We start from the raw sequence: 25,684 nt of genomic DNA, 5'->3' as shown, positions 1-25,684 counted from the left end.
GGATGTAAGACTGGACAATGTCTAGAAAGAAGGGAATAAGAGTGACACCAATTATAAGCGCCGTGTAAGCCCTATTTTCATTTCACCTTTAACTAAAATGCTTGTTAAATACCGCGCATTTATATTCATTCCAATCTAAAAATAAAAATGCGATAGGGCATTACTAAACAATACATGCACTGGTGGTAGTTCTTGACATAACTGAAAACGGATAACACAAGCTCATGGTTTGATAGGTTTATTGTTGCAACATTTGTAAACGTCACTAACAATTGTAAATATTTGGCACTAACATCTTTTGTGGAATAATATAATGAGTTGAAATTAACAAAGATAATTTAGAATATAATTCATACTGTAATGTACACTTGACATATAGATAATGGTCTATTAAATACATCAACATGACTTCAAAATGGACATATGTTCACGAAACCATTTATCACAATGTGTACTTATAAATACAGTTATATTACATGTCACCGATAAAAAAAATAAACATTTACTTATTTTAGTCTTAGAACTATGAACTATTAGACTTGATTTCGGAAGGCATCACGTAGATGCTTTCATTGCGACATGTAGTCATGTCCATATAAATATCTTCCTGTACACCGGAACTAGCTGCCATTCCGGCTGTCTCCTTCACGGCGTTTGTTTCCATGAGAGGATTGGAGTCTCCCATGTTGAAAATGTCACTCATATCCAGGCTGTTACTGGCACTTGATACATGTACACTGTTTCTAGTGGGAACCAGCGGGGTTATGCCTATGAAGCCGGGCCCGGTGCCCATGGTAAACAAGTCAACACTTTTGTTACACTGGTTGCAACTATCATTTTCTGAAATATCCACAAGAAGTATATCACTGTTTCTCCTGGAAGATATCTTATTCGAGTCTTTGCCTTCGTCAGTGTCAACAAAGCCCTGATTAAAAACGTCACCGCGCTTACTGTCATTCAGAGATTCGTCGTTTTCGTAAATAGTCGCATTCAGTTCACTTACTTCAGCCACATCACTGATATCTTGAGGTTGCCACAATGTCAGATTTGGAAATGGGTTATTGTCGTCATGAACACCACTGGGCGCGCCTGCTGGTGCCACTTCGGCGTAAATTGGTTCGTTATCGGCAACGCTGCCGTCCATAAGCTGATCTTCGATGACGGTTATGCTATTTCTAGCATCAGCTCCACAGAGAAGTTCTGGCATTAACGATGTGTCACTGTCGTGTGTGTTTGTCACATTAAACATAGTGTTGTTTGGATCTCTAGCTCTGTTAAGATGGTCAATCTGCATGGAAGCGTTCCGATTGTGCGCCCATATTGCGTTTTTCTTTTCGAGATCACTGAATTCCCGCGTGGAGCTTATAGATGGTCTCTTCGGCTGCTCAATCCCTGTGTTCAGATTCAGTGAACAACTACGCTCTCTCTTCTGAGGTGCTACAACTCCTTCATTGTCCTTTAGGAACCGTGCGATCGCGATTGGCTGATACAGGTCCTCGTTTGCAGCGGTCATTGACTTATTCCCAAGGGGCCACACCTTTAATGAAAGTTCAGCGTTCTTTTTCGCGTCGTCATTTTCTGATCCTCCGCTTGAAGATGACGACAAACTGGAGGCCCTATCTCGCATCTTTTTGTCCCTTTTCAATCGAAATGGAAGGGTAAACAGTTTCTTTTCTGGTTTGTAGCTTTTTCTCCGCATGCGCTGTGAAGACGGTCTCTCCGGAAGTGAAGGTGGCACTGACGATGGATCCACCGTGGGATCCATTCCAAGATGCTTTACCAAATTCTTCTTCCCTCGACGAAATTCATTTAGATCCTCGTATTCGTTTTCCTGTTTTCTGACATTGCTTGCAGACCAGGATTTCTTGATGGCTTGTTTATCAATCATTTTATAGCCGCCATCATCGTCGTTGTCCTCGTGTATATGCATAGATACATCTTGATATATGGCATTGTCGTCATGCTGTTCAATGTCTTCTTCTGGTTCTGTGTCTAACAGTGTGTTAGTAGATGCATCTAGTTCTTCTCTAGTGACTTCAACGGCTTCTATTTCCACAGTTAACTTCATATTGTTGGATATTGTTGTAGTTGATTCCGTATTATCCATAGCGGACGACGTCGACACAGCGCTGTCGAAAGAGTTTGTGGATCGGTTGGATTTTCTCCCCTTGTCCGACTCCGTGTTATTCCGATCTCCCGTCGAAAACGGGACTCCAGAGTCTCTGGATCCGACAGACGCTGAACGACAGGACATCGAGGAATGTGATGAAATGTTTGACAGAGACCGTCTCTTGTCATCGTCCATAACCACTGGTCTGTTGCTAGACATGTCCACGTGGCTGTACCCGCTCTCATCTAGAAGAACTCTAGTTTCGTAGCCGGGCTTCGCTATAGTGAACGTGGAAATGATGTTACCATGTACGTTTGGTTTAGTCGGGGTGTTAAACTCAACTCTGTTGTAGTCCGAGTTATCATTGTCATTCTCTTTATCCACGACCTCGATCGGAGATGACAAAATGTCGCCTTGGACTTTTGATTCTGAGACCACACTTTTATCAAATGTGACGCTTGCTCTCTTTTTCTTAGTTAGTTCTTTTGGTTCACCTGTGATTTCGTCAACAACCTCCGAGTCCATACTTTGCTCAGAGCTGTCAGATTTTACCCGCATAAGAGCGGATTGAGGTTTACTGGGAAGATTTGCATTCTCAAGCAAGTCTCTGAATTTCTGCTCAGTGCTGGAACAGGTGTCAGAACGCATGCGCTCCGGTCTTCCGGGGCTGGAGTTAGATGCCCTGATTTGCTTCTGGGGAGGAGTGCTTGATTTTGATTTTTCTTCGGAGCGCTTTTGGTTTATGGCTATGAAGATGTTCCTTTTAATCGATTCCAGAATCTTGGAGACGTTCTCGGAAGAAAACTTGAACACCGCCTCGCCGCACTCGGACTTACTGAAATATATGACATTTGAATAAATGTAAATGCTTATTAATATATGGCTTTCTTATCAGACTTCCTTGTTTTTGTTGTTGTTTTTAACTTTTTTAATCTCTGAAATGAAATGGGTTTTTAACTTTTTATAGTACATCATCTTTACATGTACCGTGATCGATATTGTATTTCTTCTTTACCAGAATCGTGTTCGATGATGATGCTTGCGTGATTTATTGTATCATCTATCATGTTGTACAGAGTGAACAATTACACTTATGTCTAAATGGCTTTCGTTAGATAAAGATATACAAACACTAGAACGTCAGATAATAAGCATGTGCGGTGTCATAAACTAGGAACACATTATCCTAACAATGTGATTGTTTGTTTTTCTTAATATCATCTTTGTTTGAAAACAGAACAAAACTATTTGGCTGCTTCTAAATCTGAATGATAGATATTAACAGTAATGCATGTGCAGTCGCTCTAACAATGTTCCAATAGAGATCAATTAATAACCCACTAAATCTCAAATACTAGTATGCTGCTAAAGAAAATACTTACGGTCCGGATTCTATAGTGAGGAGGTCCACTTCCGGGTTCCTTTCGTCCTTCTCTGTATGGAAGCGTTTGAGCATGTGGAGGGACCACTCGTAGGAGTTGTGGCGCTCGGAGCGGATGGACAGAGCTTCCGGGTTGACGGTCAATGTGAATGCGCCAACCAGAACCAGCCGCCGCGTGTGTTCGTTCGGCACTATCTCGACAAAGAACGAGTCTGGAAAAAGAGATTACATTTAACAAAGCCGTTTTAGTTCTACGAAATAAAGCTGTTATTTAAAACGGAAGGAAATTTAGCGCTTTTTTCTTTTGCTAGAATTGATTATAAAACTCAAAAAAATCTTAAAAACAATGTTTCTTAATATAAAGAATGTAAAGCTACAAATTAGGCCTTCTTACCACACTCCTCCTGGTCCGGCCAGAAGATTTGCCGGAAGGCGGACATCCACACCTGGGTCTCCAGCTCCGTCGCCCCTGACATCAGCAGCACAGCCTCGCTCTCGACCACCTCAAACGCGTGTTCATGCGTCTTCGATTTCGCCGCGCGCACTTCCGTCACATATTCGAAGATGAACGTATGCTTGTCGGCTGGAGCGGAAGTGGCGGTTTTCTCGTCGGAATAGACGTCTACCTTGGCCGCCGCCCGGCCGCCGGCGGAACGAATAGACATCTCCTGTAGCACGACCCATTTCTTCTTCCATGACTGAAAGAAGACAATTTTCATATAACCTTGTGTGATGACTAAAGATGTAAATTTTAGCTTACAAGGTCGGGTCAAGAATTAGCGAGCCCGACATTCACCCGGTTACTGGGTCGATCGTGTTAGCTAATGGATAATTTCAATCAGTGACTATGTCGAAGGTGTAACTTAAATGGACAATTCAATGGGTTATCTTATTAATAGGTCCGATATCTGATATTGTTGTTAAAATTAATTTCTGAACTTTACCCGAAACTATAGAGGATGAGACAAGAATATGCTGTATATTATGTCATGTATACAAAGTATCACTTATAACATTTTACGCGTACCCTTTAAAGCTGCACTCTCACAGATGAAACGTATTGACAATTTTTTATATTTTTTGTCTTGGAACGAGCCAATTTTTGCGAAACTCCATGGAAACAAGTTATATTAGACTGCTGACAAAAAAATTAGATCGCAGATTTTTATATTTAAGTTAAAAAAAATGATGTTTAATGCATTTTTCTTAAACCGTTAGTAGCGGTTTAAGACATAAAATATTAATTTTCGAACAGAAATATGAGAATCTGCGATCTGATCTTTTGTCAGCAGTCTGATATCAGTATTTCGCAGATATTTAGGCAAAAATTTGCTCATTCCAAGATAAAAAAATAAAAAGTTGTCAAAACGGTAAATCTGTGAGAGCGCAGCTTTAAATAAGTTGCAACGCTCTTTTCGTTTAAATAGGAGTACAATACGGAAAACATGTCAACTTTTAAACCCATGTGATAGACAGATATGATTGTTTTGACACCCTATGATATTTGGAGTCACAGTTAAGCTGTTTGTTTTACATCAATAGCCAAGGGGTCCCAGTGAGAACTTAATCCCCTCAATCAGGCCCATCAGCCCTTTTTAAGCCCTAAACAAAATAGCATTCACGCTGTCTGTCGCCTACTTAAGACATACTTGAAATTTGATTACATGGGGACTTCAAGAAAACATTTGGGTCCATTGTCATTGTAAGAACTCAAAAATTATCAACAGATTTCAACGAGCCTTGAAGGATTTAATCACGGTCTCTTATTCGTTCTTTGTGATTTTATAGCATAAATGACAATATATAAATCAAAGTAACAAAGCTTAATGTTTAAAAGTGAAACTTTCACATGCAATAAAAAGAAAATATATACGCGATTTCAATCAACTTTTACAACCGATAAATTTGGGGTGTTAGTTATTTATGAAACCATCCTAATGCTGTGGCCTTGTGGGAAAGGATTTTTCGATCCCCTAACAAACCCAGACAATAAATCAGTAATATAAACACGAGCAAGTGTGTGCACAGGCTCATTAAATCGACATTACAGATCCACAGCTGTCGGAGATTTGATTACGTCACAGACTGCAGCTCTCATCGGCCCCTAATGGACTGGTACCCGAGAAAAGAGGTTCATTATTTTCTTAAATTTGTTTTACCACAGACCTATGAGCCTAGTTTAGTACCCAACAATTCATTAAAATTAAAACAAGGAATGTCTAACTGACCTTAAGTTTCCGTCCCTTGACCCTGGGAGGCTGTTTAATGTCGATGTATCCACACTGCTGAACGCCACCGTCCGCCATTCTATACGTCCGTCTGAACGAGCCAGGCACACTACGTCGACGCTTCCGAAAGGACTCTGTGAAGGGAACGAATATTTAATGGTTTGTTTACACTGGAATAATTTAGGAACTTGTGACAATGTCTGGAACTTGTCAATGTGCCTAGGAATGTCGCAAACAACGATTAATGTTCCAATGAGATTTAATTTTTCACTATAAACAAAACATGCCTACGAACGCTTTGCTCTTTCGCTGTTTTCTTTTCAAGATCCGTTTTGGAACAACCACAAAATAGAGTTCCGCAAAGGTTGAAGAATAAACATCCTTGGCCTTTTGTTTTCGTTCAGCGTTCTTCCAAACAAACAGATCCTTATGGCTTATGTCAACAGAGCACTTATAAATAGTATCCTTGTATAAAAATATTTTAAAACAATGCCTAAGAAGAAAAAATTCAATATCTTAACCATAATACCTAAATCAGCACACTATGGGAACTGTAATTAATTAAGATAATAGAAACTAGTCTGAGGGGGTACAGTGAACTGAATTGTATCAGCCGGTGATTTCTCGACCAAAATACTCGACCAGTTATCTTTATAACCCTGATAATGTGATGAAAACAAGAGCCTGAGTATGGGATCGCTTGCTCATCTAGTTTGTTATGAAATTTAGACAATAATAACCTGAGTAGCTGACGTCTCGCTCATCTAATTAGTCAAGTACATTCTTACACTGTCTTGTTAATTGCATTTTGGTAATGAGGTGAGGATAAGGGGTGATAAGGGGACCGCTCGCTCGTCTTTTTAAGTATAATAGTTTGTAAAATGTTGTCATAATAACTTTTAATATTTTTATACATCTAAATATATATATATAAATATATATATATATATATATATATATATATATATATATAGACAGTTTACTATACAAATTAAATTCGCCATTCGTATTCCGATTAAAAGATCAACACAAAATCATCCTCATCCCATCGCTAAACTTAATATCAACATACATGAGTTCATTTATTTGAAATTTATTTTCAGATAAACTGGCTAGATCAATCAAGCTATTGCCTTAAGGATAGTATGTGTATATACATCAGAGTGATTAACGAAATATGTATGAATTTGGTGAAGATAAAGTGCACTGTCATAATGTTGTTTTTAAACGGTCCGTTTTTTTAGAAAACAAAGCTGTTGTTTTTTAAAACCTCATTTAAGCTGTTAGGTGCCATCTGCTACCATTTTTTGCCTGTTGACAATATCCGTGTTTACACACATGGCAGAGTTTCTTGTGAATATTACATCGCTGTCACAAATGGCAGAGCTTATCAGTAGCATGCACATGCTAATAATAGATGGCAAGTGGTGGATTACATGTATTCAAACAACATACAGTGAACATGTCAAACTATTAACAACATATGTTGATATATAAAACTTATAGAATAATCTGCAACATTTTTAAGTGTTAGATTATTAATATTTGCACATACCTGGTCAAATTCCGTTTATAGAATGTATGTATTAAGGCCGTTATAAATAACAATATGTGTTACTGTTTTGTTGCTTAACATTTGATCTCATGAAATATTTTTTGGCATGTATTTATTGCGAAGAAATCAGGAATATTTCCAGAATCGATATCGAACAGTTTATGAGGATAACGCAATAAACCCTGAAACCTTTATATCAGTTCCGAAAGAACAAATACTCGTTGTTTGTATAAAAACAGCACTCACCCTTCACAACTTATCTCCACTATGACGTCATTGAGGATTCTTCCAATTAACTCATTTAATTATCTCCCATACAGTTTCAATTAATTCAGTGACATCAATTTGATTGAAACATAATTAAGTATTGCTGTTATAATTAATCTTTTCATGACAATACAAGAATCGAGTAGTATTTAATATAATTAAACTTCCAAAACAATTAATTTTATTTTATTTTTTTATTTATTTTTTTAAAACAACAAAATTATAATATACAAATAAGTATCCCTTGTAGTCTTTTTGAAATGTGGATTTAGTATAATTTTTAAAGATCGAAGTTCTGTCTATAGCTCAAATAATCTAATGTATTCAGATGATAATAGATATTACTCAACTTTGATCACCTATTTTGTCTTGTCAAACATCTTCACGAAAGAAATCACTTGCTGAAGATCGGTGAACAACTCTAAATCTACCCCTCCCAGGGTCCAGTCTACGGCGCCGTAATAATACTTATTAATGTTAATGACATCTCCACCAATTGAATTATTTTTTATATTCATTTACTTGCTTTGACAGTAGCATGTATAAATACCTGAATTATTTTTATGGCAATTGTAAGAATCTCCTTTTGAGCGTCTATTATTTAGTTTGTATTAGTATATTTGATTCAATCAAATACAAGGTGTAGCTTCTGGACAAATATACCAGCACCATACACACCATTCAAAGGTTTCTTGTACATCCACTGCTTCTCACAAGCGCACAGATGTTCGAATTTCAATAAATCTAAGTTATAGTGATACACGAGAGATAGCATGTATTTTTTCCGTATAGGAAATATATGTTATGTTATATATTTCGGTATGTGTCATCTCTTGATCAGTGTTGTTTAAAGCTCTTGGCCGGAATTCATAAAACATCAGTAGTCATTTATTAACTTAGGACCTAAATGTTTCAATAGTCAAATGAAAAGATAAGAAGAATTGATTTTAACATCATCGGAAAGAATGTTTTTTTTAACCAAATCAATGATAATAGAGTATTTCAAATATTATAAAGTTATTATATCATATGTGAAGTGGGATACGTAAATTAAGGAAATTACTTATGTTCGGAAATGATATAAGATGTTTTATGCATACCACCCCTTATTAAAAAAAATCGAATCAGAATTTTACAACATTTGATAACGTACCGTTTTACTTGAAACGAATAAGCTTAAGCGATATTATTGTGTAAAGGTTAAATGTTTAACTCACCATTTCTAGTTTTCCTGATGCTGTGCAGTCTCGGCAAAGATGAGCCCAGGTTTTCTTCACCCAATATATCCCTCTGTCCCATAGTTCACATATTATTCAAATCCAACAGTTGAATTCTGTACACAATAGCTCACAATGCATGTTTGAATCACAAAAGTCCAGATGGGGTTCTGTCAGACAGTGAAAATGTTTGTTTCACCGTGTATTCGATATCAAATGTCATTTTTCACTCTCAATCACTGACGCGAATCCCTCGGCCGACCTGCTGTGAGCTCCTTTCGCGCCACGGTTTGAGAAATTAGTCAAAATCCCACAAAATCCGCTCGCGGATAAACAAACACAACCAGCGATAATAAACAGCACATGTCTTGTAACAAAATGTAGTATATGAAAACCAACGGATTTTTGTCAATCCTTGTTATTTTAATGTATTCTAAACAACTTCCGTTGTTGTTATGGTAAAATGGATGTGTATACAATTACGTCAGAGTATAATTATGTGGCTTTAGGGGTTTAATTGCTACATGGCTCATTAATTTCTAATTACTTTACATTAGCGGTGGTAGCTGATTTCATAAAGGGGTCGTTAAAGGCGATAATGTGATATCGAGATATTATCGGTATATTGATTTTTTAATGACAATTATTACATTCTCACCGACCCCAAAAGGAAATTGAAAATCGATTTTATGGCCAATTGTTGATGTAAATTCTGTTTTATTTCATTTGAAACAATTGTACAGAAAAGAATGTTTATTTAACTTAGGCATACTTATATAACTTATCTTTAAAAAATACAATAATGGTGCTGATTTTAAGATTTATAATACCTTTGATACGCATGCTTCTTTAACCTTATACGTCATCATCCGACGACAGGCTTAATACAATTTAGCCAACTTAAAGCATTGATTGAAAACATGTCAACATTTTTTTAAGTTTTATTTCAGAAAATACGAACATTTATAAATAAAAATACCAGGGTGTACAATATATTGCACAGAAAATATCATATGTCTTATTCAAGCAGTGTTATCACAAAACATAATTTAAATGGACGTATTACTACGATATGTGAGATAAGGCAATAAGGTCGAACCCCGTTGGCTCGAATTCCTCATTGGCTCGAACTAGATGTAAAGAACCGATTTCTTTAAACTGAGGGAAAACAATTCCGCTTGGCTCGTTTTCCTACGCTATGTACATTTTATGTTGAAAATTTGCTAGCATGCTGAAGTGATTAAAACGTGTCCTTACGTTACAACTATTGTAGCACGAGAACACGCCCTGTATGTAGATCGATTGTTTCAACGAATTATCTAACCATTCTTATAAAGCTAAATAATAAATTATACAATCACTAATATTACAAGAATACAGGAATCATGTCATGTCTCTTTGTGGAGATTCCACGTGGAACTCGAGATGCAGTCGTGAAGGTTACTGGTCGCCTGGAACAGCGCGCTCTTCACCACGTTGATGACGTCATGCGTCGTCTGTTCGCTACCGTCTGACGTCATAAACTCCAACGTAAGGACACCGTATTCAAAATCCCTGAAACATGTGTCTTATGTTTAATTGATCGGTAGTATGAAGGAAATATGCGATCGCTCGAAATACAATCTTAAAAGTTTTCAAGGTCTAAAAAGGTCACCCGGCAAACCTTCATAATGACAAATCAAAATTTATTTTACCTGTATGGAATTATATAATATAATTAAATTCAAACTTCGTAAGTAAGAAGTTATATTCGAAACATCAATAATGCACCAGTCAATTGTAACCACGCCCCAGGTCCGGGGAATAGCGGGGACTTTGACTTTCGGTCCAGCCAATTCCGGGTAAAATCCCCGACAAATGCCCCCGCACCCCAGGATACCTAGGTAATGGCCATTCCCTTAACGTTCGGGGGGAGGGGGCACATGGAAGGTAAAAACAGGACCATTTCCCCCGCTATCTCCGGTATACCCCCGAACCTGGGGGGGGGGGGGGCGTGGTTACAATTGACTGGTGCATAAGGGGTGTCTCAATGTTGACTTGACAGGTTAGCTTTTATTTAAATATAAAAAGAACATTTCACAGCTGCCTTTAATTCCACCATGAAATGAAGAGCTGACGTCAGAACTTACGGTAGTGTTTCTACGGTGAAGTGAATATCTGCATCCTTCCGGAACACCCGTAAGGGGCCCAGCGTCGTTAGCGGAAGTCGGATCTTTTCTACGGCAGGTCCGGTGTTGAATGGCTCCACGGGAGTGCAGCTGCGGTCCCCGGGGTCACAGCGTGTCACCAAGTTTAGCTCTATGGCAACCAGCGACACGCGCGTGCTGTAGATACCGGCCGGCAGGTTGATTCGAGAGGAATCGCCCGTCGGGAATAGTTGCAAGGACAGCTTTTCTGAAATTAAAGGTTATTTTGAAGCGTGAGGGAGAACACTTTACGTAACAATTATGTCAAGATAAGAACACTGAACACATATCCAGGCCCCAATTTCTCGAAACTTCTTAAGCTTAACAGGCTAAAGTTGCTTATTTCAATTAGCCAAAATACATACTTATAGTGAATTTTGATAAAGGAAAATGGTTTATTGTGATAATCGTAACAGTAATTCCTATTTAAAGTATTAGAACTCTTAAAGGATGAAAAACAAAATAGTGGGTTTAGCTTAATCCTGTTATTAGGGACTTAAGAAGTTTCGAGAAACTGGGGCCAGTTGTTTTTGCATGCCGTTGCAACTATGTTTTCATTATAGAATCCTGCAAAATATAGTTTTATTACGATATCAGTTCTCCTGCAAAACCGTGATCAAGCTTCTAAATTTTGACTTAAACCACGATAAGGGAATGTTGTTTTTTGCGTTAAAAAGTATAGCCACGTTCAAGCATTTTTTCCCCGAAAGAAAACACAATAGGTTTAACACAACCACAAAACAATTTATCTTGAAATAGGATAGGCCATGTTGTTCTAAATATTATATCATACTATATGTATGTATGCCTTTTATTTCACGAACTTCAAATTAACGAACTAACGTTAGATGTTTTTCAAACGGTACGACGCTGCACGTACCAGTATCGTCTGTTTGCGGGATGGCGTGCGGCCAGAATACGCGCCGGAAGTTCCAGATCCAGTCGCGACTCTCTAGTTCCGTCTCCCCAGACAAGACAAGCACCGATGTTCCGCGTGACAGCAGCTCGAACGCGTGGGCGTGCGTCTTTGACGCCACCATCGTGACGTCAGTGATGTCATTTAACAAGTAAGTGTCTACGAGGTCATGTGATTTTTCCTTGTAGATGCGTAGTTCAAGCTGATCACCTTCCTTCACAAATTCTACACTACGCGTCTTCCATGGCTGGAAAGGAATGGACTTTATCTAACCATTGTCACACATCACATAAATAGATAAAATACATGAAGTAACGATCGATTCCTTTGTGTAAGGAATATATTATAGACTAGGAAAACATAAAAAAAAAATGTTTGCTTCTGTCCCTTGTGTATATATTAAACAGACAAGGAAAACATAAAAAAAAAATGTTTGCTTCTGTCCCTTGTGTATATATTAAACAGACTAGGAAAACATAAAAAAAAATGTTTGCTTCTGTCCCTTGTGTATATATTAAACAGACTAGGAAAACATAAAAAAAATGTTTGCTTCTGTCCCTTGTGTATATATTAAACAGACTAGGAAAACATAAAACAATGTTTGCTTCTGTCCCTTGTGTATATATTAAACAGACTAGGAAAACATAAAACAATGTTTGTTTCTGTCCACTGTGTATATGTAATAGACTAGGAAAACACAACAAAATGTTTGCTCCTGTTCCCTGTGTTTATAGTATAGATAGATTAGGATAACATAAACAAAATCTCGTTTACGCCGGAATTAAAATCTCGTTTAAACGACTTAGTATCAAGTGATACAGACTCAGTACTTCTGTTTTTAGTCGAAGTTGGTGCCTTATCGACAACTATTAGTCAGAGTAATGGGCATCTACATATACAGGTGCGTTCTGTTTCTGTAAACACGAAGTTTCATTTGAATATCTTATACGGTATTCCAGTTATGGTCAAGGATTTTGCACGACTACGACACCCAAGGCTATCTGGACCTTTTTTCTTCGAAAAAAACCAGACGCGTTTCGATGGCTCACCGAGTCTTACTGTCGTCGATAACTAGGAGAATACACTATAATTCCATTGAGTCCCGACCCAAAATTCTCGAAACTTCTTATGTATCCTATAATAGGACTAAGTTGAGCTCTTTAGTTTGCGTTAAGTATTATATTCTTCTTTAAGAATTTTAGACTTAAAATAGGAATTATTTTTATGATAATTACAATAAACTATTTTTTTTTCATTTATCAAAATCAAAGTATGAATTTTAGCTTAATAAAATTAGCTACTTAAACTTGTTAACCTTAAGAAGTTTCGAGAAAATGGGTCCCGTTGTCACAATCCAGAGGTCACTTACCGGTAGTCGCCAACCCCGTGCAAAGGACGACGTCGACGGCGATTTGACGTCAAGTCGACCAGCCTTCAGGATAGTATGTCCCACCATAAATACTTTGTATTAAGAGGTTCCTTGGGTCAACAAACAGCGCCTATGAAATTATATTATCGATTTTCATGAACATCATTTTCATTCTGTGAATAATTGTGAATAGCAATCTATTATTGAACTTTCTTTAACTTGCGATTGACGATCAATACTTGATGTATGACATTGTTGTTATACATGATACTGCTTTAATAGAATAACTTCATGCGGTAATAGCTGTAATCTGAACCATACACGGTCAAAATAGAGTATATTTAAACTACTTGTAAATGTCCCATAAATAAACTATAACTTACATAAATCCTCAAAAAGTACTTTTATCCAGAATTTTTGTGGTACCACTAATCCATAATAAATGTACGTGTATGCCAACTATAATTGGAACATATTTTGAAATATCATACGCTGTTTATAGATACTAACATACACATTGCAGTATGAATGTTTGTCTCTTAAAATGTGTTTAAACATTAGGGATTAAGTAGATTGATTTATTGGACATGCATGCCATGTCATGTTGGGCTTGGGACAATAAAAGGGAGGTCACTGCGGTTTATACATATATGTATGGACAAGTGGTTGTTCCCCTTTCATTCAAAAATAAAGAGGTAATCTTTCTTTGTATTGACGAAAGTACATGTTAAACAAACAAAACAATAAACAAAAGCAATAGATAATTTATTAACAAATTAACATAAAAATATTTCGAGTATAGCACAAAAACCGGGTTCAGAACATATACAGCTGATCGATGAAAACCTTTGCTATATTAAATTAATGATTTTTCAACTAAACAGTAAAAAAAAATATATTGTTTTTTTTCATTATATAATGCTCAAGAGTTATGACTATAAGATGTCACAATCATATTTGATTTAACAAATGTTTTGTATAGATACGGCCCCAAAAACCACATCACATAAATTAGCAACCTGAATAATAAACTGTTATAATAAATCTGCTGTATGGTAATGAGCATATTTTTTTTCGAAGCAAACAAACTTCTTTAATACATGTATTAGTCAACATTAAAAAAAAAAGCTTTCAACAGGAATGAATTTATTGGAATCAATGCTACTCAAAGCATAACTTAAAGAATAAAAATACTAAGGAATGAAAACAACAACAAACTACTTAAGAAATCCAATATAAAACAGGCTTTTAAGTAAGCAAGTTCAATTTTACATGAGACAGTAATTATACAAACATTGAGTAAGGTGGTTATATCGTCAACAGCAAAAATGTATTCACACGAGAGCATCGAAGAGCGTCCACCATCGTTCTACTGTTGTTCTTTCAATGAAAAAAGGGGCATAACTCAACAAGCAAGAGTTAGAAGCATTTTTTTATATGTTCACGTGTTCGTATTATCTCTTTCACATCTGTTTAAAGTTTCCTTTGTATATCTTCAATGTGTTTTTACTTATGGCCGAGGTTAATAGTTTTATCCATTAGATTAAGATTGACCAACAAAGACGCCACAATAGCTCAGTTTATTTCTTTGAAAAAACAGTTGAGCTAAACATTGAGCAATGAAAACTTTTCACTATTTTCATTAGTTCATTTGTTTGCCTAAATTTGAATAATAATAGACAGCACTAACATAATCAAAGCTACAAAAAACAAGAACGAGTATATGTATAAATCTTGATATTGTATGAAATATCCATCCACAGTATGAAAGTATAAAACTCTCAGGTAAATAATATTAATAAAACTGTATGTGAAATCACTATTTTCAAAAAAGTGTACCATGTACAACAAAAAGTGTGTGACAAATGTGCATATAAAATAAAATAAGAACAATAAGTTGAACTACATGTATATATGTATATTAAATTAATATATGCATAAAAAATCTAGGCTTTGAATATAAAATATGAATGTGTTCCAAATATTGCATGGGTCCAGGTAATGCAACGCCAAATTTACATAAAGTCAAATACGTTAAAATCTCTTTCAAATAATTTGAGACCTCTGCAAATGATTTTAAGACCTCTTTAATTGATTTTAAGGAGTTGCTAATTCATTTGTTTTAATAACCATTTAATTATTGCTAGCTAGAATTCAATTGTTGCTCTCACTAATTGAATCATAGAGCTCTTCAAATAAATTGAGGAGAGCTCTAAATCAAGTAATGAGGACATGAAATAATTTGAAGATAGCTCCATTTCTTACAAATCTGTTCTCATCAATAATTTATTTGAAGATGGCTCTTACAGGTACTCTATATATGGCCTCTATAATTCAATTGCTGAGAGCATTAATTCGGCTGAATTTGAAACAAAACAATATATAATAATAATTTGCAGATATCTCCAATTCAATAAGAAAGGTCTCTTATCAATCTGGAGAGCTCTACAATTCAAATATCAATTAAAGACCTCTTCAATTCAGTTCAATTAAAAATATCTTCCATTTAATTATTGTACAGCTATCAACATGATTTGGAGAGATCTCTAATTCAATTGTGTTGCTGTCATAGATTTGATTGGAGACCTCTTTTATTGAATTGAAGAGGTCTTAAACTATTTAAGGAATTCATCAAATATTTAAGAATATGTAGATTGGGCAATCCATACAAGGTAGATAATTGAACATTGTCCCCTCTTGTTCCGGTTAGTAAGAGATCTGCCCATAGGTTGCAGTATCGGTTAGGGACAGGGGTCAAAATGATATACCTTTGGCTCGATAACCATCTCGATATCCCTTGGTTCGAATTCCATGTTGGCTCAAACTTGATGTAAAGGACTGATTTTACTTTTACTCTTTGTAAGCACTCCTGCTTAGCTCAATGTTTACAAGCTTGAAGAACTTCGGCCGGTCCCTAGGATATCGAGCCAAAGTGTTGCGACTGTACATAATAAACCTGAATTTCCAAGTAATAAAACAAAATTATTGACCACAACCCTACACTTGCCTTGTATAGCTTGAATACACAAACATGTCTTTTGTAAAAAATATAGAGGAGTGAAACGGCGTCAGATACCTTTTTATTATGTATATAATTATATATATTCTCCCATCCCTGACCGATACAGACAACTGTCCTCCTCATGGAAAGGGAGATAACTACAAAGGGAGATAACTACAGAAAACTAGTAAATAATATCAGAGTTTCGTTTCCCCCCTCCCCCACAACAGCCTTTTTTCTCCTGTGCCCGACGTGTCCCCGGTTCTCGTGCGGTCCCATGCAGGTAGTAACTGGTTCCCATGGACGGAGTGAAGTCATCGGCAGGAAGTTTACGCGCTGGAACAACAGACAGACCATTTTAATGAAGTTGATTAGAACAACTTAACTGTTTTAAATTATGCTTTAAATAATACATTTCAATACATTGTCCAATTTGACACATTCATTGCTACTGGAAATTCCGAAACTGAAGGTGTCATCGTCAGTGGCATAGACATGAAAATAATTCTCATAAGAAATTTGCTACTCGTATTTAAAGTATGTAAGCTTTAACAGGCAAAAAGATAAGTTTGGTTTAAGTTAGCCAAGATGTATATTGACTGGTCAATTAGATGTTAAAAATGTGTAACTATGATGCTATGAATAGAGGACAAACAAGAGCTGTCACAGTATGTGACGAATGCCCCCGAATGTGACATTGACCTACGAACAAGGTCAGTACATGAAAAGTTGATCTTGCCTTTACGTGTCAAATACATATGGCAAGTTATTTTAAATTGCCTCTGAACATAAAAAAATACCACCCATACTTGACAACCTACACTGTTATGTCCTTATATGCAGCACTCCATTGTGAATAAACACTAAGTGTGACCTTGACTTTAGAGGTAGGGACACGGGTCTTGCAGGCAACACGTCGTCTTGGTATGTGGAACACATGTGGCAAGTTATTTTAAAATCTGTCCATACAAGAGAAAGGTACAGCCCGGACATGACAACCTATACTCTATGTCCTTATATGCAGCACTCCATTGTGAATAAACACTAAGTGTGACCTTGACCTTTGAGATAGGGACACGGGTCTTGCACGCGACACGTCGTCTTGGTATGTGGAACACATGTGGCAAGTTATTTTAAAATCTGTTCATACAAGAGAAAGTTACAGCCCGGACACGACAACCTATACTCTATGTCCTTATATGCAGCACTCCATTGTGAATAAACACTAAGTGTGACCTTGACCTTTGAGGTAGGGACACGAGTCTTGCACGCCACACGTCATCTTGGTATGTGGAACACATGTGGCAAGTTATTTTAAAATCTGTCCATACAAGGGAAAGTTACAAAGCCGGACGGACGGACGGACGGACGGACGGACGGACGGATGGACGGTGCGATTTTAATATGCCCACCATCGGGGGCATAAAAAGGCATATCTCTGAAGGAAATTATTAACCATTTTTACAAAATCTCATGTAAGTTTTTTACCTATTTCTTCAAAGACATGTTGAATATTGACGGCTGTGAGTGCGCTCGTCTCCACATAAATTGCACCAATATTCTCTGCATATGCTTTCGCTTCTAAAACAAAAGCAGAAATGGGTTGTTGTTTTTTTAATTAAAACAATGGAATGTCTCACATAATGTATTTAGAACACAACCTACATTCTCAGCAAATGGAAAGGCATCCATTAAGTACTAGGCTTAATCATTAAGAATTTCAACATTTGCAGTTGTTTAAAGATCCGCCTACTGTCACTCATTCGATACATATTCCCAGCGTCAAATTTTGCATTTACAATGTGTCAGCCAAATTTTGCATTTACAATGTGTCAGCCAATGAGGTTGTATTCAAAGTAAGATGAGCTTTTACAAAATGCTATCAAACGTTTTGTTTTGTATCCCTGTTGCAACGCAACGCATACACTGCAAATGAGGAAACAAACAGCAAAGACTGGCCGCAAACATGTTTACTGAACGCATGGCAGGTTCCTAAAAAACTGGATTCCAGCCTGATTAGAATCAGCATATAGATATCTTCACAATCAAATAAAATAAAAAATGGTTTAAACTTCTAGTCATAGCCGTGTTGCCTCTACAGTGTTCAATTAGCTCTGTTACTCACCGACAGTGGAGACTTCCCTGAGATCTTCAAGGTCACACTTGTTTCCCGCAACGGCAATCACAATGTTCCCAGATGCCATCCTCTGTAACTCCTTCACCCACTCCTGGGCCGCAGGGAAAGATGACTGTCAAGAAAAAAATAACAAGATCATTTTGAGCAGATGTTAATACTTAGTCTTGTCAGTTTTTCCCGATCAATTTAGGTTATAATTAAACAGGTTAGAGTGGAAATGGTGATTGTGGTCCAGTGGTAAAGGTGTTGGTCCCTCATCCAATAGATCATTGGATTGATCCCCTCCAGGAAAACTTTCTTATGACTTCTTAAAATGGACAGCAGTACTCAGCACTTTTTACCCAGAAAACTCCAGCGTAATTATATGACCAACAACACTTATGATAATGATATCAACTTTTTAACAATACCCTAACTGGTTTCTTTGAAATCAGACACATGAGAAACCTTTATTGTATATTATTAGTCATAACTAGAGCTGTCACAGGAGTGACGAATACCCCTAAATGCCGCCGGAAACCGTTTTTCTATTTTCGTAACAGTGCACAAAAACCTTTACTCCACTGGCCCCATTTTCAATCACAGGCATTGTCTTCACAGAGGCTGCCTATACAGCAAGTTTCATCACAATATCTCATGCCCAATTAAAGTTATGAAGCAGAAACCATTTTTCTATTTTTAATAACAGTGACCTTGACCTTGGCCCCACCAGCCCCAATATCGAACTTGACCTGTATCTTCTGATGTTACACCTGTGTACCAAAAAATGTTCAAATCTGTCAAGCCTTTCATGAGTTATCGTCCGGAAACCATTTTTCTATTTTTAGTAACAGTGACCTTGACCCCACCAGCCCCAATATCGAACTTGATCTGTATCTTCTGATGTTACACCTGTGTACCAAAAATTGTTCAAATCTGTTTAGCCTTTCATGAGTTATCGTCCAGAAACCGTTTTTCTTTTTTTAGTAACAGTGACCTTGACCTTGGCCCCACCAGCCCCAATATCGAACTTGACCTGTATCTTCTGATGTTACACCTGTGTACCAAAAAATGTTCAAATCTGTCAAGCCTTTCATGAGTTATCGTCCGGAAACCATTTTTCTATTTTTAGTAACAGTGACCTTGACCCCACCAGCCCCAATATCGAACTTGATCTGTATCTTCTGATGTTACACCTGTGTACCAAAAATTGTTCAAATCCGTTTAGCCTTTCATGAGTTATCGTCCAGAAACCGTTTTTCTTTTTTTAGTAACAGTGACCTTGACCTTGGCCCCACCAGCCCCAATATTGAACTTGACCTCTATCTTCTGATGTTACACCTGTGTACCAAAATTTTTTCAAATCTGTCAAGCCTTTCATGTGTTATCGTCCGGAAACCGTTTTTCTATTTTTAGTAACAGTTACCTTGACCTTGGCCCCACCGGCCCCAATATCGAACTTGACCTGTATCTTCTGATGTTACACCTGTGTACCAAAATTTTTTCAAATCTGTCAAGCCTTTCATGAGTTATCGTCCGGAAACCGTTTTTCTATTTTTAGTAACAGTGACCTTGACCTTGGCCCCACCAGCCCCAATATCGAACTTGACCTGTATCTTCTGATGTTACACCTGTGTACCAAAAACAATTCAAATCTGTCAAGCCTTCCATGAGTTATCGTCCGGAAACCATTTTTCTATTTTTAGTAACAGTGACCTTGACCTTGGCCCCACCAGCCCCAATATCGAACTTGACCTGTATCTTCTGATGTTACACCTGTGTACCAAAAAAATTTCAAATCTGTCAAGCCTTTCATGAGTTATCGTCCGGAAAAAAGTTTTTCTATTTTTAGTAACAGTGACCTTGACCTTGGCCCCACCAGCCTCAATATCGAACTTAACCTGTATCTTCTGATGTTACACCTGTGTACCAAAAATTTTTCAAATCTGTCAAGCCTTCCATGAGTTATCGTCCGGAAACCGTTTTTCTATTTTTAGTAACAGTGACCTTGACCTTGGCCCCACCAGCCCCAATATCGAACTTGACCTGTATCTTCTGATGTTACACCTGTGTACCAAAATTTTTTCAAATCTGTCAAGCCTTTCATGAGTTATCGTCCGGAAACCATGAAAACCGACAGACCGACCGACCGACCGACCGACAGACAGACCGACCGACCGACAAGCTCACTCCTATATACCCCCTCAAACTTTGTTTGTGGGGGTATAATTATTCTTGTCACGGCCTGGCTGCTCAAGAAATACAAAATGTTAATTCATTGAAAGAGTGAATGAAAACGGTAAATACCGTAGTTGAAACTGACAATGTTACTTGCTGTACTTAGGCACATGCAAAAGGAGGTCTTACAAATCATAGATCAACACAATAAAATAATTGCAAACACATCTTAAATTGAATGAGTGTTATTTTGTGGGTTTTTTTTGTCGATTCAACATCTCCTATACCCTAACGGTAACAGTAACCGATATATTACAAAGCTATTCCTTTATATGCAAGCAAATGGTACAAAATATTTACTTCACTTACAACCCTCGTGATTATTATTATCATTATTTCAATTACTCAGGTAATGGGTGCAGTAACTACTACTATATACCCACTGCAGTTGAAACCAGAGGAAAACAACACTGACACAATTTCTATAATCATACTTTTTCACAGATTTTAACTCACTTCTCTGGTGATATCATACACTACAATAGCTGCGGCCGCCCCACGATAATACATTGGGGCCAGTGATCGGTACTGAAATGCGAAACGATACACATAAATGGTAAAATATATTTCTTAGATATACACCCGGTTATAAAATGAATCATTTTAAACATAAGCTGTCAATGGATAGGATGCATGTCTATCAAAGGTAGCTTTTAAAATCTAATATAATGGATGACATTGAGTGTTCGTATGTTTTGGCAAGCTTAAAAAGGCCCATGAATCTGTACAAAATTAGGCAAGAGTTATATATATATCGTGTTGAACATACTCTGCTTCAGACAATAAGAGTCCCACAAGAAATATAAGACAAAAAGCCCATTAAAGCTGCACTCTTACAGATTTAATGTTTCTCAAACTTTTTTTTTTTTGTCTTTGAATGAGCAAATTTTTGTGTAGATCGCAGATTTTTATATTTCCATTACAAAATTAAAGTTTTATGGCTTAAGCCATTACTAACGGTTTAAGAAAAACACATAAAACATTGATTTTGGAACGGAAAAATGAAAATCTGCGATCTGATGTTTTGTCAGCAGTCTTTTATCACTGGTTTGCAGATATGTATGCAAAAAATTGCTCCTTCCAAGACAAAAAATAAAAAAGTTGTCAAAACGTTCAATCTGTGAGAGTGCAGCTTTAAGAAACAAGGGACAGGTAATGGTATGGTCAAACCACAAAACCCCTTTATTTATTATATTCTTAAGCCAAAGAAATTTCTTCTACACAAATTCACCTTCTCTTGGCCTGCAGTGTCCCATATCTGGAAGATGAATGTTTTCTCATCCAGCACCACCCTCTTTGTCATAAACGAGGCCCTGAAAGGTACAGAAGTTTCATCCTAGTCAATCTCTATTGTGAGGTTACAGGGTCGTAACTCTGTACATAAGCATCATAAATGCTTTCAGTAATGGACTTTACCATTTGAAAAAGGAAAAAGTTCTGTGAAATAAAACTTAACATGAAAATAGTTAATGTAGATTTGTTACTCAAAGCTACAGTGCGGCCTTTATGGCAAGATTATTTGTACGCATCTGAATTTCATTCCTTTACATCACTTAAAAGAAAATCTATTTCTATTCAAATATGGCATTTTGAAAAGCACTATATATGCAGCAGATAAAACTGATGTCACATAACAAACATGATGACTTCATCTATCTCTACTGTACATAAAATTAGGTTGATCAAATTCATTAAATACATTGAATATGTTTTTAGTGCAAACATTCATAACCATGTTAGTATGGCATTTTGACTCTTTAGTTTTAAGCATTTGGTAATTCTAGGACCTACCCTATTGTACTTTCTAGACATTCTTTGTATTGGTCACGGACAAATCTCAGTACAATGCTCGACTTCCCAACACCCGACTCCTGAAATACAATACAGCTATGGATATGAAGCTGATGATGTAAATTTTTTACTTTATTCTATTGATTTACTGAGATTTTAACGAATAGACCCTTTGGTTCTTAAAGGACTGCTTGGTGTTCATTATATCTGCCATACATGGGAGACAATTTAACTGTGTTTAGTACTTTGTATGGTACTCAAGTTTCCAAAAACGACCACAAAATGGCTAGTGGGATCTCTTGCTGCAAGGGTAAAAAGTGTAAAAACTGAAAAACTGAGCTTGGAGCGAAGGTCTTTGACAGCATTATCTAATTGCTCAGGGCATACTTTTGTTGTCATTGGCATGATGCATTAAACCAGTGACCTTCCTCTGCATTAATGCATGCGGTACATGTAATAATGTATCTTGGCAGTATGGATACATATTAACAAGAGCCGTCGTAAGACAGCGCGTTCAACTTCGCCGCTTTGATTTACAATATAATAACGATGTAATAATACCAAGTTTGGTATCTTTATGTCAAACCTAACTAAAATTATTCGATGCATAAGGTGACCTTGATGCTGCCCTCCCACCAGCCCGCCCGAACAATGACGCAAGTCATTCAAATAACTTGATTTCCCATTATGAAAATGTGGTTAAGAATATACAAATATGCTTTTCAAAAGAAATAAAAAAAAAATCAAGGGCCATAATTTGTATTTAGGGTTAAAATGGAGTTATGTTTCTTGTTGTGAACGGTATACGGTAGAAGTTTTTTTTATTAAAATCCCAACTTGCCCTTAACTTTTACATGCCTAAAACTTTAACCTAAGTCAGTCAGGGGCCATAACTTGTATTAAGGATATGGAGTTATGTAACCTCATTGGGTAATGGTCCTGGACAATTGTGTGAAGTATAAAGTCAATTGAATGAAGGGTATAGAAGAAATTAATAAATATCCCAACCTGCCCTAAAACTTTAACCTGCCCTAAAACTTTAACCTAAGTAAAAGTTCATTATGTGATGGCTCTGAACAACTGTGTGAAGTATGAAGTCAATTGAATGAATGGTATTGGAGTTTTAAGTGAAAATCCCAACTTGCCCTAAAACTTGAACCTGCCCTAAAACTTTAACCTAAGTAAATCAGGGGCCATAACTTGTATTAAGGATAATATGGGGTTATGTAACCTCATTGTGTGATGGTCCTGAACAACTGTGTGAAGTATTAAGTTAAGATATTGAACAAAGGGTATAGAAGTTATTAATAAATATCCCAACCTGCCCTAAAACTTTAACCTAAGTTCCATAGTCAATCATGAGCCATAATCTGTGTAAAGAATAATATGGAGTTATCTAACCTCATCATGTGATGGCCCTGGACAACTGTGTGAAGTATTTAGTCAATTGAATGAAGGGTATTGGACTTATAAGTGAAAATCCCAACTTGCCCTAAAACTTTAACCGGATGACGACGCCGGGGCGAGTAGTATAGCCCACCTATTCTTCAAATTGTCGAGCTATAAATGACCCATCAAAGATCTTAATACCTACCCCTAGTAAACATAGCTTTATCTCCTTCACAGCCATCAATGCAAATCAGGTCATGGCTTCTTTGATCTGAAAATAATCAGATCAATAATTTTATTATATCACATTAAAGTAGAAATAGCACACTGTTTTTAAAACTGCTCCATTTGTGAAAAAAATGGGCGCTCAGGGAAACTATTTTATCACTTGGACATTTTAAGTTTTCCGAGAGTGTCACAACTTTTAACTGTAAATCTCAAGCCAAAATGAGTACATTAATTAAGCATAAATCTCATTTTAGATTGAAAAACAGTAATAATTTACATACAAATAAACATTAATTATCCCACCTGAGCTCCCACCAATAAAGTTTGTTTTTAAAAGCATCAACCTTTTAAAACAAGTCTGCCAATACCAAAAAAACATTAAAATTCAATGCAGTTACACCATTACTCATCACGGGGACTACGAGGAGGCAAGTAGTTCTTGGACATTTTTTTATTATTTTTTTCAACATATTCTCCTGAATTTTGAAGATATATGAATAAAAAAAATCTTGTCATGACCATAAACATTAGCTCAACTTTTGCAATATATAAATATTGCAAAAGTATGTGTATAGTTATGTAACATTACTTTCTTTTCTTTTGTTACAAATGACAGATACTAAAGAGGTCGAACTCGAGTCTGACAGTAGAAGTTCTTGGACACCTCCTACAAAACCATGAATATTGTCCTTATAGATATCTTAATTTGATATTATTATATTTATGTGTACAAGTTAAATATTTAAACCAGAAAAAAAGTTTTTAACCAATTATTTGCCATTAAAATAACTTTATTAAGCAGAGCATATAGATATACTGCATAATGTCATTTAACTTATGATGTACCTTGATCACCTGATATATATTAGTGGCAGAGGGTGTAACATACACATATATGCTTTAATAAGACTGTAAGATTCCCCCCCCCCCCCCCCCCCCCCCCAAAAAAAAGTTCTGGGGATATACCGGGGCTAGCCGGGGAAATGGGCTGTATTTTTACCTTTCAGATGGCCCCGCAGTGCTGGGTGAATGCGGTGGTTTTGTTTCGCGCAAAATTTAGCGAGGAATGGGCAGTACCTAGGGTCTCTGGGGTGGGGGGCCATTTGGGGGGGATTTGACCATCAGTTCGTCCCCACAGGGCAGGGATTTTACCCGGGGTTGGAACGAAAGTCAAAGTCCCCGCTATTCCCCGGACGTGGGGGTTGTGGTTATAATTGACTGGTGCATAACAACCAGGTGTTTGATATGTAACTTCCAAAATGAGGCCAAAATCACTATTGTTTGAGAACTACATGGTATTCTAGGGCTATTAAGGAGTACATATACTTTGCAAAATTTGGCATTATTTAGTGTGCGGACTCTTAAAATCATTTAAAAAACAGTATTTGATAAACCCGCATAACTAGCTTTATAATGAGGAAAATGTAAACAGAGACAAAATGTAAGTAGTTTACTTAGTACACAGCTGCAGGCATAATTTAATAAACCTACATAATCTGATAATATCAAGTAGAACGGAATCTTCTTTCGTCAAGAAAAACTTACATTACACATTTTAAATCTGATTCGAATAACAGCAGTGTCACTATAATTTGTTTTACATGCTTTAATCTGACAGGGAAATAGATACTATAGATATCACTTTTTTATAAGGGTCACATGACTATCACGTGATGGATTGCGATATTCACT

The 25,684-nt window shown here is 36.7% G+C and overlaps 3 protein-coding genes across 4 annotated transcripts; all 3 read right to left on the bottom strand.

The window, feature by feature from the left end:
* Positions 1-233: 233 nt before the first annotated feature.
* LOC128242607 (uncharacterized) lies at positions 234-9,189 on the bottom strand. The gene is made up of 5 exons (XM_052959829.1): positions 8,759-9,189; positions 5,720-5,853; positions 3,886-4,189; positions 3,493-3,703; positions 234-2,945 (listed from the first exon to the last, which is right to left on the bottom strand). The coding sequence occupies exons 1-5, from the start codon at positions 8,838-8,840 to the stop codon at positions 524-526; spliced, it is 3,153 nt and encodes a 1,050-aa protein (XP_052815789.1). The 5' UTR covers positions 8,841-9,189; the 3' UTR covers positions 234-523.
* Positions 9,190-9,686: 497 nt separating this feature from the next.
* LOC128244817 (uncharacterized) lies at positions 9,687-13,779 on the bottom strand. Its single transcript, XM_052962908.1, has 5 exons — positions 13,613-13,779; positions 13,230-13,359; positions 11,825-12,107; positions 10,888-11,152; positions 9,687-10,312 (listed from the first exon to the last, which is right to left on the bottom strand). The coding sequence occupies exons 2-5, from the start codon at positions 13,314-13,316 to the stop codon at positions 10,147-10,149; spliced, it is 801 nt and encodes a 266-aa protein (XP_052818868.1). The 5' UTR covers positions 13,317-13,359; positions 13,613-13,779; the 3' UTR covers positions 9,687-10,146.
* Positions 13,780-13,979: 200 nt separating this feature from the next.
* Positions 13,980-25,651, bottom strand: LOC128244751 (ras-related protein Rab-22A-like). 2 transcript variants are annotated; one of them, XM_052962807.1, is made up of 8 exons: positions 25,538-25,651; positions 23,970-24,035; positions 22,376-22,455; positions 21,816-21,897; positions 21,041-21,112; positions 18,356-18,479; positions 17,719-17,811; positions 13,980-16,566 (listed from the first exon to the last, which is right to left on the bottom strand). In XM_052962807.1, exons 2-8 carry the CDS (start codon positions 24,003-24,005, stop codon positions 16,415-16,417), a joined length of 639 nt encoding a protein of 212 aa, XP_052818767.1. In that variant the 5' UTR covers positions 24,006-24,035; positions 25,538-25,651; the 3' UTR covers positions 13,980-16,414. The 2 variants fall into 2 exon arrangements, with proteins under 2 accessions (XP_052818767.1, XP_052818768.1); XM_052962808.1 differs by having other exon boundaries at positions 25,484-25,610.
* Positions 25,652-25,684: the final 33 nt, after the last annotated feature.

This window comes from Mya arenaria, chromosome 8, assembly GCF_026914265.1.
Source record: "Mya arenaria isolate MELC-2E11 chromosome 8, ASM2691426v1".
Classification (NCBI taxonomy): domain Eukaryota; kingdom Metazoa; phylum Mollusca; class Bivalvia; order Myida; family Myidae; genus Mya; species Mya arenaria.
This window is presented reverse-complemented; position numbering and strand designations above follow the sequence as displayed.